Genomic DNA, 15,787 nt, shown 5'->3' with positions numbered 1-15,787 from the left:
GAATGCTGACTTAATTTTAATGGCTTTATGACCTTTGGTGCTCTGTGCTCTTTCATATAGGTGAAGCTTCGGGCCCAACAGAAAGTAAAGGTTGTAAAAAAAAAAAAAAAAAAAACTAAGGTTGTCATGCCAACATTCACAGGCTGCTGTGCACAGAGGGACAACCCTGGATTCTCCCTTTTCCTGTAATCGTGCTTTGTCTGAACAAATAAAGACTTCCTCGCTCTAGCCGTGCAGAGTCATCCTCCGACACCAGCGTGAAGAAGTGTGGTTTCACAGGTACTCAGCCCAGAGATGATGTCACTTTGAATGGCAGCTTTGTTTATTACAAACCAATGTTCGCAATCACACTGAGCTGACTGTCCCCTCTTGTGTACACAGCAGTCCTCATTGGCCAAATATGATGTTTTTATGTGTCAGCGCCTGAACCAGATGTTCGTCTGTCTGTATGTTCAAAACTGACAAACTGCTTTCAGACTAATGCTTCATATTTTATATGACTCTGGATAAACATGGGTGTAAACTGAGACTACTATGTGACGTGGTAACCCTCCACATCAAGGTGTTAGGAGGAGGTAATTCCAGTTCACTATGAAATCACCAACCACAAATAGAGGACACTGATAGGATCAATAGCTTTGGAGAAAGTACTAAAGTCATTTTGTAATACAGGCTAAGCAGGATAAGACATTGTCAGTTGTTTCAAGAGACAGAGGGAGGATAAACACTTGAATGAAAACAAATGATGTAATGAAAGGTAGTAGATAGAGGCGGAGGAGGAGTATAGATGGTGTGTTTACTACTCAGGTCAAACCTTATGTCACACGCATGTGAGCCGTGTTTTTGGAGCTCTGTGCTCATTATCCAGCGGGCATCATGTCACCTGTATGGGCTTTGCAGCTGTTTCTTTTAGTAGTGCAGTTTTTATGTGATGTTTGTGGCAAGAGAACTGAGAAAAACATACTATTTAATTATGTGGTTGCTGCAGAATAGCAGCAGTTCGCCAGTTGCACACAACAAGGACTAAGTGTTTAATACTTTTCCAAATCCAACAGTTCCGTCTTTATTTTTATAAAAACATTGACAGTGATGTAAGATCATTAAAGCACCAAAACCACATTGTAAAAATGTGAAAACATATTTAACCTTTTTAAAATTTCGCCCAGTACATCTCTTATAACACGTAGGGAGCTTCATCTCTAAATCTTGACAACCAAACACAATGGTAACAACATAAGGAAACAATGAGGCTCATGAAGGCCACAGTTTTTCTGATGGTGGGAATTCAGTATCTTATAATCAGAGGTAAACCAAAACTGTATGGATTTTTCTGGCTGCATTGATATCACCTTTCTGTATTTCCCCTGTTCCCAGGCCGACCTCACTGCTGCACAGTATGAAAGGATGCTCACACCACCTTTCTCTGCTCTGCCACCAGACTCCAGCCACCAAACAGGCCAGGACTTTCCTCAGAAGATCCTCCATTAAAAACTGATTTTAATTAAGAGATGAACTTAGTCCTAGACTCAAATAAAGTTGCCATATGTCACTCTTTATCTCTGACACCCCAGGTCAAGGCAGAAACTTTCTATGTTCTTGTAAAATGACCATCACAATAATCAAACCAATGGATACACTTAAGGATAGAAAACTGCATGAATGGGATGCCTTTTCCTAATGTTTACTTCTCATGTCAATACCACTTATTACTTAGTTTTCAAGCTCCTAAAACTGAGACTTTTGGATGTAGATGCCTACATTAAACTTCTTGAAATGGCATTAGCACTTAGGACCACTGCTTTCCTGATTCTTGCTTCAATCATGTGACGTTTTTCTGGATAAAAAACAACTATCATCAGGAACCACAATGATGCCTTTGAGTAACAGTTCCACCTTGTTGTTGGTGGTTTAAAGAAAATATCAAAAATTATCTTTGTCCCACATTAGTTTTTTGGGGATCTGGTCAACCTTCAACTAAGAAGGCAATTTGCGTCCATGGCATGCCCGATGTGCGCGCAAGGTCATGTGATACGGAGCTAAAGCTTGTCTAGATGGGGATTATATTCATTTTACTTCTTTTTCTTTTGGCGATAAAAGGGGCCCTAAATATGCTGGACTCACTTTTGTAATAATGCAGGGCCCTGGTTTCTCGAAAAAGCAGGATAAGACATTAAGCCCATAACCAGGAAACTCATGTGCATGTCAAAGCACTCATGTTACAGTCTATGTCTGAGGTTTTTGTGGATTATTCATATGAAGTCTTACATCTGTCCTAACGCCTCCAGGCTTTGTTTGAGCCCCCGCATCTCGACGTGCTGATCCTGGGAACAAGTGGTTTCTGAATGGCAGCCCTGTCATCAATGCAGCTCTGTTGAGACATTTGTTCTCAAAGAGTGTCACAGTGGTTTTTCTGGTATTTAAGAACAGCCCTGGTTTGTGTGTGTGTGTGTGTGTGTGTGTGTGTGTGTGTGTGTGTGTGTGTGTGTGTGTGTGTGTGTGTGTGTGTGTGTGTGTGTGTGTGTGTTGGACTATCCTTTCCAACGAGCTTCCACTGGTCACTGCTGTTCTGCAGTTTGTCAGCGTTTGGCAGGAACTGGCCTCATTTTCCACAATCATTACCTCTGCTACATAAAAAAATGGTTTCTCAGATTCTGTGACCAACATTGCTGAAATTCAAGCTCACACTGTCTGTTAAACTGACCGTGCCTCTTGGCTTTAGATACTCAAATACAATTTTACGGTATACCTGTCAGAGCTGCCCCGACGTTGACATTGACTTTAAGGTAACACTCCCCCCTCCGCCCCCCCTTGTCCTCTGGCAGTTTGTCCACCAACCACCCTATGAACTAATGATGTGTCACAGGAGGCTGTCTCAGAGAGGCCATTTGATTTGGAATATTTTCACCTCTCCGAGCAGAGTGGCATGGCTCTTGTTTCTCCGGCTACACCCACTGGGCTGGTATTTAAGCCACTTTCTCCTCCCAGGCTTCATCAGTCTGCTGCCGAAAGAATAACAAGAGCAAGCCTTCAGCTGCACGCACCGGTACTACTGAGTGGACAGAACAGAAACATGACTGTGGAAACTTCAGCCACACTTTCTCTCCTCCTGCTTCTTTTCTCAATGGTAAGTTTTCTTTTAATTAACAAATATCCTACCTAAAAATGAAAGTTTGCATCAGCGCTGAGCTTCTACACAAACTTCTTTTCATTTTCCAAGAGTTTAACCTTTAGGTTTAGTTCATTAGGATAGAGATGTTGGAAGCTGCTGCTGGTTCTGGTGCAAAACACTGACTAGACTATTTTTCATCCCTGTCACGGTTATGTTTTCCTCTTCTAAACCTGCTCCCTGTCGGCTGGGCTGATGCTGAACAGTGGGAAGGAAACAAAACATGGAAAGTGTTTGCTGGTCCATGCGATAGACCGTTGTCGCCCTCTTGTGGCATCCTGTGGAGTCTTTAAACTGGACTGAAACAATAACACCCACACTCTGTTGTGCTTAATTTGCATTTGTAAAATGTTTTCTAACTTTACATCTTGTACAATATGTCGTCAATATTGACATACCGGTACTCATCTTTTTTAGGGATTTAATTGTAACAAACACATGGACTCTGACACCAGCTCAGCTTGAATTATCCATCTTACCTATAATTTTAGACGTTGAAATATTTTTTCCACATCATTTAGACACCCCTAAACTGGACCATACCACTTCTAAATCTTGGCAACTGCACTGTGTTGGGTTCATTTCCCCCCTGGAGAAATAGTTGATCCCCACACCACTGCTAAGCCATAAAAGCTTACAGTTTGTTTACTTATGTTTTACTTATTGATCTCTGCTACAGACTCTGCTTCAAAGTGAGTGTGGGGCCCGAAGGCAGGTTTTGTTTGTTTTTATGTGAGTTGTGGTAGGTAACCACACCTTGAGAGGAGCCTTCAGTATTTGCCCCTTGGTTGGACTGGCTGCATGAATGACACTTTACTTTATTTGTTTATTTGAATGGGACAGTGCACATTAATGGAGCTGGTTGAAATCTTATGCATGCATTGTTTTGGATGGCACCATTGTGCAGTGGTTCTCACTATCACAGACTTCAACCCATTGGGTTTGGGACCTTTCTGAGTGGATTTTGCATGTTCTCCCTGTGCTTGTGTGGGTTCTCCAGTTTCTTCCATATTGCCCAGGTATGAGTGTGGGAGGTTGCATGTCCCTAGACTTGCCCAGTGTCAGCTGGGATTGGATGGGAGGGATAGATGTTTTGACAGTCCATCAGCTGATCAGGATTTGAGTTGGTAGTCCATAATTTACATAGAAAATAGTCATTAGTTTAAGTTAATAGTTATTGTTTACAAAACAATTAGAATATAATCTGTCAATTAAGTCTGAATTCTAGGACAAATCTCAAGGAGAGTAAATGCCTTAGCCACCATCTGAATTTACTTGAAATAGTAAAGAATACACCATGATTGTTTGATGTCCAACCCAGAGGAAATTAGCCAATCAGAAGAGGTGATACTAATGAGGTGATGTGGTCAAATATGCTACTGAACGCAAACTGTTTTGGAGGAAAGACAAATCAAAACAGAGTTCCTTACTGGGGTAGGACTTTCTCAGGTCAGAAATTTGATTTAGCCAATGAGAACCAAGTCAGAACAATAAATAAACAATAGAACAGAAAATAATCTCACAGTACACAATTCTCTCCTTGTGTGTTTATCGCAGACAATGGCTCAGGACTGCTCCCAGCCCTGCGCCTGCCCTGCAGACCCCCCCCTCTGCCCGCTGGGGACCAGCCTGGTCCTGGACGGCTGCGGCTGCTGCAAGGTGTGTGCCAGACAGCTGGGGGACCCCTGCTCCCTGCTCGAGCCCTGCGACCATCACAAGGAGCTCTACTGTGACTACGCTCTGCTGAGTGACACTGAGACTGGCATCTGCATGGGTAACAGTCTTCATGAAACACACCTCCTTATGTTTTTGTCCCCACACTGACGAGTAGCCCCTAGTGCCCATCCTCTTTGAAACACATGAGCCTTATCAGCTGGTTAACCCTTCTGCTGTCCCCCTGGGTCAAGGAAGGAAGGACGAAAGGAGGAAGGAAGGATAAAGGGATAGAAGGAAGGAAGGAAGGAAGGAAGGAAGGAAGGAAGGAAGGAAGGAAGGAAGGAAGGAAGGAAGGAAGGAAGGCAGGAAGGACGAAGGGAAAGAAGGAAGGAAGGACAAAGGGAACGATGGGAGGAAAGAAAGAAGGGAAAAAGTAAGGCAAGATAGATGGAGGGAGGGAACAGATTGGGTCAAAAAAGAACTAAGAAGTAGGATGAAGGGAAGGAAGGGAGGGAGGCAAAAGGGATTGTGGAAAGAAGGAAGGGAAAGGGAAAGGGAAGGAAAGAAAGATGGAGGGAGGGACGGAACATACCAGGTCAACTGGATCAAAAGAGGAAGGATGAAGAAGTAAGGACGAAGGGAAGGAAGGAAGGAAGGAAGGAAGGAAGGAAGGAAGGAAGGAAGGAAGGAAGGAAGGAAGGAAGGAAGGAAGGAAGGAAGGAAGGAAGGAAGGAAAGAAGCAAGGGAAAAAGGATTGTGGAAAGAAGGAAGGAAGAAAGGAAGGAAAGAAGGAAGGATGGAGGAAGTGAACAGATCAATTTCAGGTCAATTTTAACCCAGAAGGACAACAGGAGGGTTAAATAAAACAAGGAGAGTTGGGAAATTCAATATTGTGTCACTCTTTGGTTTAAGTGAGGAGTTTGAAACATGTGTTTTCTGTGTGCAGCTCAGGAGGGTCAGACCTGCGACCTGGGCGGGGTGATCTACCGCAGCGGGGAGTCCTTCCAGCCCAGCTGTAAACACCACTGTGTGTGTATGAACGGAGAGATCGGCTGCGTGCCGATGTGTGCCAGCGACGTTCGGCTGCCCACCCCCGACTGCCCGTACCCTCGCCGTATCCAGATCCCCGGCAAATGCTGTGAGGAGTGGGTGTGTGAGCAGACGCCTCAGGACCACCTCTACCAGTCAGTGGTTGCCAGTCAGTGTCACTTCTGTCTCATCTGTTGCTATGAGTTTTTGTTAGGTTTAACTAGGGCTGTTCGATTTTGCCCAAAAATAAAATCTCGATTTTCTTCTCTGAAAAATCGATTTACGATTACGATTTTTTTGTTAAATGACAAACTATTTTGTGTGCTGTTTGTGTCTTTTTAAATGGACCTAATGGACCGTGAGAGCTGTAACTGTGTAGTGGAAAAGGGCCGTTGGTCTTTTTGGCAACAAAATCCTCACTGGTCTTAGCAAAATGCCGACATGCTTGTTTACAGTGTGTAGGGAGAGCAGTGGGAGAGCGTGATGGGAGGAAGGAGGCAGCAGTCATTACGATAATTCAGCGCAGCCCATATTCATGAACGGGGGCTTACTGTACTGTAATTACCCTAGTTAGAGTAAAAAATCATTTTTTACGATTTCAAAAGATCGATTTTTACAATTCCAAATAATCGCGATTATGATTTTAAATCGATTAATCGAACAGCCCTAGGTTTAACCGATGTTTACACTTCATTCAGGCTTGACATTGTTCCCAACGGACTATTTAGTGCCAATGCCAAATCAGGATGTTTTACCTTTACTCCTCTCTTCCTCTCCAGGAGCTTCTCAGATCCACCCCTTGCCCTCCTCCAGTCCCGTCTCAGTCTTCAGACAAGTGCCGCCCTATGACCCGCCTGGAGAGAGTGCCAGAGATAACTGTATAGTCCAGACTACGGAGTGGAGCGAGTGTTCGGCCACCTGTGGCATGGCCATCTCGTCCCGTATCACCAACGACAACCAGCACTGCCAGCTGGAGAGGCAGACAAGGATCTGCATGATCCGACCCTGCGACAGCCAACAGGAAAAAGATATTAAGGTCAGTTCTTTCATATTTTCATTCATTGTCTGATTTCTTATCTTATAACTTAATGAAAGAACAAAAAACCTGCAGAGTCAATTACTTTATTTTTGAGGTTTCGCTGCTATGGTCTGCTATCATCTAATTTTTAGCATACAGGCGTTTCCAGGCTCTTTTGCAGACAGAATTTATAATCCAACTCCCCTGTCTAGTCATTTGGTTGATTGGTGTCTGTATGGTTGCTCCAATGTTAGCTTTAGCATCCGTCTATTCATCAACTTTATCAAGAGCTCCAAAGATAATTGAGATTATAAGACAAAGAGGTCATTCAGAGAAGCACCACCTCTTGGGTGTAGAATGGACAATACAGTGACTTGTATTGGAAAATGATAAAATAATCCCACCAGCCCAGAGCAAGCTGGGAGGAATACATATAAGTGGGCTGATGGGCTGTTGGGTCAGCATCAGTCCATGATAAAGATACAAACACACATAGAAAATGTGGTGCAGCAGGACTGAAGGGAAGCAGACATGGGGGAGATGTTCTATTTCCTTCACATTGAGTGGGTCACTGGTCCAATTTGTGAAGGGGCCCGCTGGGAAAAGTCCCAGTTCTCCCAGTTACCGCCAATCCAGCATTGATTGGGAGAAATAACTAGAGCTCAGTTTTGACTTGTATTTATCTTAAAGCAGATATCAGTGGAATGTTTTTGTTAATATAAGTCCTAAATAGTCCTATTTTCCGTCAGCAATCACTTACATGAAGTATTTCAGCCTAAACACGAGTCTCTCCGTCACTCTGCTCTGCTGTAACCCGAGGAGAAAATTTTCCTTGTGGGATACAAGTGTTATCCAATGAGGAGAGAGAACGGCATGAAGGGCTGTGTGTGCAGCCAAGGGATGCGCGTGAATGTGGTGACGTAGCACGAGGACCAATTGATGCCTGACAAGGGCGGGGGCTGCTAACTCATGGTGCGTTCAAAGAAACTCGTACTTTGTGTTTTTCCTTCCTGTGAAGTCATACCAGTTCGATCTGGTACGAGTTCACGGGTCGGAAGTTACGAGTGGCCGTTATAGGGAACTTTCACAGACAACAGGATGGTAAAAACACGAGCTACGGGTTACCTGGAACGCTACCAAGTCGTAGTTGTGACTTGAAGCTGTAACTTACGGTTTCAAAAGCCTGCCTTGAACGCAGCATTAGCCGAAACGGCCGTGAAGCTGATATCTGCTTTAAAGAAATGTTGAGACATCCTCTGAAGAGATATTCAAGCAAGTACTGGTTTATTTTAAGCCATTAACAGGGAAAGAAACAGATTACACCCATGATCTCCCAGTTACAAGCACTGAATCTTGAGTCACCCCACAGCTGATCTGGAGTCACTAAAACACGCCTCCGTCTTTAAAGAATGATGCAGTTATTAATATGATCAGTGAGGAGATCAAGGACAATCAGAGCACAGGTCTGGACTAAAGATGAACGGCAGTTTCTGTACCATATCACACTATAAATCATTGAACTATTGACCCTTTAATGGTGCTTGCATATAATTCGTCATTCTCATATGTGTCCCACAGAGGGGGAAGAAATGCATCCGGACACCGAAAGTCCAGCAAGCCATCCGCTTTGAGCTCTCAGGCTGCTTGAGCACCAGGCTGTACAAACCGAAGTTCTGCGGCGTCTGCACAGACAACCGCTGCTGCACGCCTCACACCACGATCACGGCCGAGGTGGAGTTCCAATGTCCAGAAGGAGACGTCTTCAGGAAGAAGATGATGTTCATCAAGACCTGCTCTTGCCACCATGACTGTCCTCAGGATAATGACATCTTCCTGGCCTCCAACACTCGAAGGATGATTGGGGACTATGACAGCAACATGTGATGGAAAGGTCGTACACACTCAACCAACCCAAACCCTCTGCCCTTACAACCACACACCTAACCTTCAGTGTAATCTAGCCTTAATGCAAAGGGTCAATATTCCTTTTACTTCTTCTCAGAGACAACAGCATTGTCTTGCTGAGCTGTTGATTTGGTGTGAGGAAGTGGAAAAAGATTATTAGGTCAATTGTGATCCATTGATATGCAAATCAAATGGAAGATGGGCCTTTAAAAATCAACCCAAACTTAAAACCAAGACTTAGGCAGGCTGGAGCCTGAGGCAAAAAACAACATAGTCCTGGAGACAGAAGGAGAAAACAAGAGTTCAGCTCTTCTTGATGAAGCCAGACAAGTTTGGAGATGAAGGAAAGGAAGAAACATTTCCTTTTCTTTTTTTCTTTAGATGCAGCTCTATTGTCCCCAGACAGGTCTGACAGAGAAAGTGCACATGCAATCTGTTGGACTGACATGCTGAAAAAGAATCGTATGAAGACATATCAATGGGTGCAGTTTTTTCTATTCCACAAAAGATAAAACCACCACATGGTGGCTGCTGCAGATGTCCCTGGCACCAAGGGCCTGTTGGCAATAAAGAGGACCAAACAGAGAAAGGAGGACAGTTAGATAAACTTTTGTAATGTAAGCTCGAAGATTCACCTCGGTCCAAAAATGGTCTTTGGCATCAGTGGACAGCTGAGGTGAGACCAAACAGGACACTCAGATCTGTCTGGAGAGAAGAGGTTACACCCAATGGACCGAGCTCCAGCCATTGAAGAGGATTATGCAAGCAACAAAGAAGAGTTTCCGGAAATGTCACTGCCAAGATGGTGGCTGTTGAGCAGCTCACTCTGAGCTTCAAAACTGAAGCAGAAACCAACAATGCCTCCAGGTTGACACTATAGGAATATCTCTTGAAATAGCTGGTTACTTTAATAAGTATCATGACTTAGTTTTAGGTTTCTGACGAAGATCGTGATTTGGGTAGGCTACTTCCTTAAGATTAGCCAATCTTTGCTGTCATGGTTACAAAAATTAACAAGATGATTTACTTTGTTGAATGGTCATGGATAATAGAAACAACATGCTAATGCTAAAACCGCTCAACTCTTATCCACCCATCGACCACAACCTCCTCCTGACATTGTCTCTCTTTTGACGACATCAACGCACTGATCCCTTTACTCCTGTCATGCTTAGTACGACCACTAGATGTCGCCTAGGAACACCATAATAACCTGCTGCACTGGCGACCTATGGGCTCGGGACAGTCTCTCAGAAACCTGGAGGTTATGTTAGTCTTTTATTTACAATAATGTCCCTATGACGGCACTCGTTGAGGCAACTAATGAATGAATGAATGAATGAAGGAAAGAATGAGGAAAGTGATTGAAAGTAAACCCTTGTGAAATGTGCAGAGCCTGACAGACCGGGGTGTTTAGCTCCCCGGCAGCCACAGCAGAGCTACTGGAGAAACTGAGATACATGTGGGAAACATGCTGACATGAAATATGACGTATTTCTGAAAATAATGACATTACGGTAGTAGTATAACATGATACGTTGTCATCAGCCATGACAAGTTGCTGTTATTTCTATTATTTACTGTTAATTTAAAAAGAAAAGAAGGACGAACCAATTTGACATTTGGCAAATAAAACTTGTGTAAATACTGTAAGACTGTGTACAGTTTTATACTATAATTTAACAGTTTAACACAGTGCTGTAGTCCTGTAACTGTAACCATGATGCTTTGTGTTTTTGTTTTTTTGTTTTTACTGTAACCTGACTAAGATACAAGTTGTCTGTTGCACTTTTGCCTTTTTTCAATAAACAAAGTATATTTTTTATACATTTACTGTGTGTTTGCCTCGTTCTAATAACTGCAGCTTTGCATTTTAAACTAAACAGAGCAGCAGCAGTCTCACATGTAAATGTATGAGCAGCTGTGAATTATGCTACTCCTTTACATGAATGGTATACAGTAGTGGGAGCATTATTTAATAGGATGTTATTGGACTATCAAAATATGCCACCCCTGAAATAAATTGCATTACACATCAGACACATGAGAGAAGAAAACACTTACTTTCATATACAGAGGTAGAAAACCATAAAGTAGCATTTTTTGATAGAGCTTGAATCGATAGATAGACCTACCGGTTTATGTGGAGGTAGCAATTTTCGACAAAGTAGCAACAATCGACAGAACACCGCGCAGCGCTCAGAGATGATAACATCCAGGTCAAAGGTTAGTAGGTCAACCTATACAGACCCCGGATGTTGATAACAGGTAACCCCGGACTCAAAGGGGCACTAGCGTATCACAACAAAAATATTGGTGAAATGAACGAGTTTCGCGGGAGATAATGTGTTATTTAGAGGCTGCGTTCCGCTGCCCCGTAGACTCGCATTATATGGATATAGGCTACGGCTCACGGAAGGACACGAAAGTTATCTGGGTGAGTAAATGATCATATTTTATGCTAGAAATAAGGTCCAGAAATGGCAATTCCCCTTTAAGCTAAAGGCTAGGAGATTGAGATATGAGTGCAATGAACTGGTATTTGCGAAGAGCAGTGAAACCTAGCCTGGAAACTATGAACAGCAAAGTTGCAATGTTTAATGGATGCTTTGTTGGACTCATGTAGGCCACTCAAAACACTTCACAATATTTGCCACAGTCAGACATTCAAACACCCAAATAGCTACCCCAAACAGCCATGTTCAGTAATTGACCCATGGACACTTCAACACACAGGCTGCAGAAGCTCGGGACCAACCTGGACCACCGACCCTTTGATCTTACACATCTGGACTGGATTTTGCAGTTGTCACTCACACAATAGCCTTCTGGAGGAGAACAGCTGTAGCCTAATGTGTCCAGATGTGGAAGTATGGCCCAAAGTTGGAGTTAAGAGTTTTATGTCTTATGCTTAATATTTTTTTCTTCTTGAAAACATATTTTTAGTGTAGATTTGTGACCTGTGCGTGTGTGCGTGTTGGTGTGCGCGCGCGCGTGTTTGTGTGTAAAAAGTGGGGTCCAAAAGTCTGACACCCCTCGCCCCTGTGTTTCGGTTGAGAGCTCGCCATCATTTCCCCGCCACCTGTACGTGAATCCATATGAATCTATAATATAGCTCCTATGTTATTCTCTGTTATATTCTTTGGCCGTGTTTGAGGCTGTGGCTATTATTCGCTGGCATGTGAAGCCTGCGCCCATGTTTCCGGTCTAACGGCGGCAGGCAGCAGCTTGACGCAGCATTTCCCGAGACGGAGGCTGCCTACAGCCTGCCACTCCTTCGCGGCTCCGCGGTGCCCGGCTGGCTGCCCGCTCGCTGTCCACAGTGATGGGCTGCAGGTGATGCCGGCGCGGCTTCAGCCGAAACCCAGTCGGCGGGAGCGGATGGAAAAGACCGACATCTGTCAGCAGAGGAGCGGTGCAGAGGCGCTGTCAACCTCTCAGGTGCTGTAACTCCGTAGCCAACTATACTGTAGAGATGTGCTGCTGCTGCTGCTGCTGCTGCTGCTGCTTCATGTTCTGCCGTGACTCACTGTAAATATGCAAGTGCTGCAGTAGTTTGAAGGCAGCCTATCTATCTGTAGTGAGGCAGGAGGAATATTCTAGATCCTGTAGGTAATATTAACGCTATACAGCTATATGGAAATTGTTTATTTTTTTGTCATAAGAGTGTGTTAATGACTAATGCATGAGAGTAAAAGCATAAACATGTAGTGGATGCATCATTCATATGCTTCAGTTGCATGGAGTAACTGATATAAGAGGACGTGGTCCTGGAAACACACAGTTTTAACATCTCAAATGTCTTTGCTGTGGTAATTTCAGCCCACACTTCTTCACAAAACAGCATGGTGTCAGTAAAGTAGAATGATGTAAGGATAAGATGAATGTAAACAGTCATTTTTGTAATGAAGCGAGAGCGTGCGGATGCGAGGTGTATGTGGAGCAGCAGGGGATAAATACTTGGACTGTCACCCACACAGCTCTGACAGGCCAGAGCTCCATCCTCTGTGTGTGTTCACGCTCCCCACAGACACACACAAACACACACAGACACACACAGGCCTGGACTTTGTGCCAGTGTTAAGTGCTGCAGATGTCAGAGCTGAAATCCTGTGGATCAGACTCAGCAGAAATATTCAGCCCGCTGCTGGCTGATTGCATTTTGAAGGCTGCTTTTTGCAGGTAGGCGACACGGCTCCTTAACGTAAACAATAGTCTGAAATGAATGGGCTGTGACCCAGTTCAGACTGAGGCCATGGGCTGGATCCTTCTCCACGGACGTATAGGATCCTCCCAGAATGAGAAGGTGCAGCCTTCCCCACAGGGTTAAAGTAATGCTGCACTTAGGTGCTCCCTGTCTTAGTCTTATGGGAAATAATAGAGTGGAAAGGAAACGTCTTCAAAGGTAAAATTGACGTGGAATTAAAGTCAAAGTTTGCCAAACCATGTATCAAATGACATCTATGGAAGGCCAAGTATTTTTATCCTGTTATCTCAAGAAAACAGAACTCCATCTCAACATAAAAGCTCAGTACCTTTGTTTACTTCCGTAGAGAAAGGGTGAGATGTGATTTAAGATGGATTTACCGCAACGTTACCACTCAGAGAGGAAGTCTGAAGAGGCACAATAGCTTTTAGAGTTAGGGATATAAGGTTAAAGCTCAGACCACTGCCTCCCTCGGGGTGACAAACTGCTGCTCTGCAAAATCTGTTGTTAGGTGCCTGTTTGGCTTCTCCATGTTGACAACACTGTGTAGCTGCAAGTGCAAACTGTTTGTGCCAATTCATTTTGAGAGAACAGCAGCCAATGAGGAAGCTCCAACACCGTGTCAGATGACAAACTGTGCAACTCCTTCACTCAGTCAGTCACAGATTATGTGCGTTCATAGGGCTGCAGCTGTGGTGAAGCCAAACATAGAGATACACTGGCTTCAGAAAGTATTATTCAGATTCAATATTTAATATTTTTAATAATCTGCAGTGACAAAATGAATGAGCTTTGGAAATTAAAAGTATTAAGTATGCCTCCCCGTTTGTTGCATTACAGTTCTGAGTTGACCATGACGCTGTCAGCTCGGCTGTGTTATGTAATGTGTTACCGCTGGATGTGGTTCACACAAATCTCAAACCCACCTCCTTTATCCACTCTGCTATTTTTGGGCTCCGGATCTATTTTTACTAGAACAGCTTGTGTCTCTCTGATGCCTGAAAAACACTTGTGATATTTTTTGACATGACAGTTGTGTTTACTCACAGACAACTGAACTGAACTGTGTGTGTGTGTGGAGGGAATACGAGATGAAAGCGAAGCAGGGAGACGGAGCGACGTCTTCTACTGCTGATCCACAGCAGTAGTGTGGTGCTATCAGCCAGCGTGAGCTAATTTCAGATAAATAGCCATTTGCATGTGTAAAAGCTGAAGAGCAACATGAAATTGAAGAAATGGAAAGAAAAGGTGATGGAGTTATTTTATCACCACCGTCACTATTGCATTGTTTGTCCCTCAGGAAGCACTGCAGCTGCAGCTCCACAAACTACTGTAACCCCTGCCTGCATGGTAAAGCACATTCTCGCTTTTAGTTTATTGTTGCTAAATTATTTACCCACACAAACCTAGATAACGCCATGGCTTTGTCAGCTAATGAACCTTTAATGTACGGCTGTAGACTCATTCTGCCTACAGGAGTTAGTGAGTTAGCTGGGTATATGGTTATTGTAATTTTCTCTTACCAGATCGACGTATACATGCACTTTGTTCTTGTGCACAGTAGAACTGGTGCTTGGTTGCTATCCTGCAAACAACAGGGTCACTAAGCAAAACCATAGTACGTTCCCATCATCTCTCTGTGTTAATTGACAAAGAGATTGAATAGGAACGTTAGGCTGTTAGTGTCGACCGATGTTGAGCTCATTTGCAGGAACCACAGCAATTTGTTGATGAAAGACTCAGCTGCTGTTAATAAATGCAGTGCTGTCCCTTCAGTTTCACAATGAAAACTTATAGGTTCAATTCTGTGGATGCCTCTGAGTAACAAATTGAATCGAACTGGACATTTCGCCTCTTATCCAAGGGGCTTCATCAGTTTGCAATGCATCGGTCCTAATGAGGACTAGCCAGGCCGACAAGTTTGAGGAGGTCAGACTAGTGAGGACTAGCCAGACCGATGCGTTGCGAACTGATGAAGCCCTTTGGATAAGAGTTCCTAGACAAAGTCCAATTGCCTTTGGTTCAATTTGTCATCCAGATATAACGATGACCTGCATGAATGAGAATATTCATAGACAATTTTATGGATGGAAAATATTCTTGGATAAAAAACTCACCTGTCATAATACAAATGACTCAACCTCACTGGCTTCCTATTGGCCACAGTCTGTTGCGGCTGTACCTGTTGTAATGTAGCTGTAGCTGTGTTGAGGTGTGAAAACGTCCACTGCCCCCACACTGAGCGACATCCAGCTGCAACACAATGCCTCAGGACTCTCTCCATAAGACCCATTAATCCTCATGACCTCTGTGCAACAATGTCTACAACTGTACAAGCAGCATTGAACATAACCTATATACAGGTTGTTGACGATGTGATTTTTTATTTCCTGTTTACAAATCCCTCTTTGTGTTGGGATGGTGCAGTAGTTTTTTATAGCAGGCAGAGTGCATGGTGCCATGAAGAAACTGCTGTAGCACTGATAGATGTTACTGCTTCCCTCCACAACAATCATTATTCACTCAAGACTGTCTTGCATCTTTTTAAATAATTAAGCATTAATTCCTTTAATGCTCCTGGCCATCACAATGTGGAATGATAGCAGCCCTTAATTGTCTCTTTGTGTGAGTTAGGAGTCCTCTCCACTGCTTTTACCTTTTCCCAGACTTAGGAGCTATACTGAGTGGCCTTGTGAATTACTCCTAGCCCCTAAAGCTCGGATTGACACACCCACTATTTTTAGGAGTTTTTCCCTAAATCTGCAAGATCAGAGCTGCTTTAAAGCCTGAAGCAGCTTTGATTTTT

The 15,787-nt window shown here is 43.7% G+C and overlaps 1 protein-coding gene across 1 annotated transcript; it reads left to right on the top strand.

Annotated features, from left to right (window-relative positions):
- The first annotated feature begins 3,011 nt into the window (after positions 1–3,011).
- ccn2b (cellular communication network factor 2b) lies at positions 3,012–10,354 on the top strand. The gene is made up of 5 exons (XM_083982533.1): positions 3,012–3,124; positions 4,724–4,940; positions 5,769–6,020; positions 6,631–6,887; positions 8,448–10,354. The coding sequence occupies exons 1-5, from the start codon at positions 3,071–3,073 to the stop codon at positions 8,751–8,753; spliced, it is 1,086 nt and encodes a 361-aa protein (XP_083838659.1). The 5' UTR covers positions 3,012–3,070; the 3' UTR covers positions 8,754–10,354.
- Positions 10,355–15,787: the final 5,433 nt, after the last annotated feature.

This window comes from Trachurus trachurus, assembly GCF_905171665.1.
Source record: "Trachurus trachurus genome assembly, chromosome: 11".
Taxonomy (NCBI): domain Eukaryota; kingdom Metazoa; phylum Chordata; class Actinopteri; order Carangiformes; family Carangidae; genus Trachurus; species Trachurus trachurus.
The sequence above is the reverse complement of the archived record's forward strand: the minus strand, read 5'-3'. Positions and strand labels throughout refer to the sequence as shown.

Coding starts and splice junctions, on each gene's coding strand:
- ccn2b (XM_083982533.1), top strand. CDS start 3,071: ATGACTGTGGAAACTTCAGCCACACTTTCTCTCCTCCTGCTTCTTTTC. Junction 6,021..6,630: donor CTACCAGTCAGTGGTTGCCA/GTCAGTGTCACT, acceptor CTTCCTCTCCAG/GAGCTTCTCAGATCCACCCC. Junction 6,888..8,447: donor AACAGGAAAAAGATATTAAG/GTCAGTTCTTTC, acceptor TGTGTCCCACAG/AGGGGGAAGAAATGCATCCG.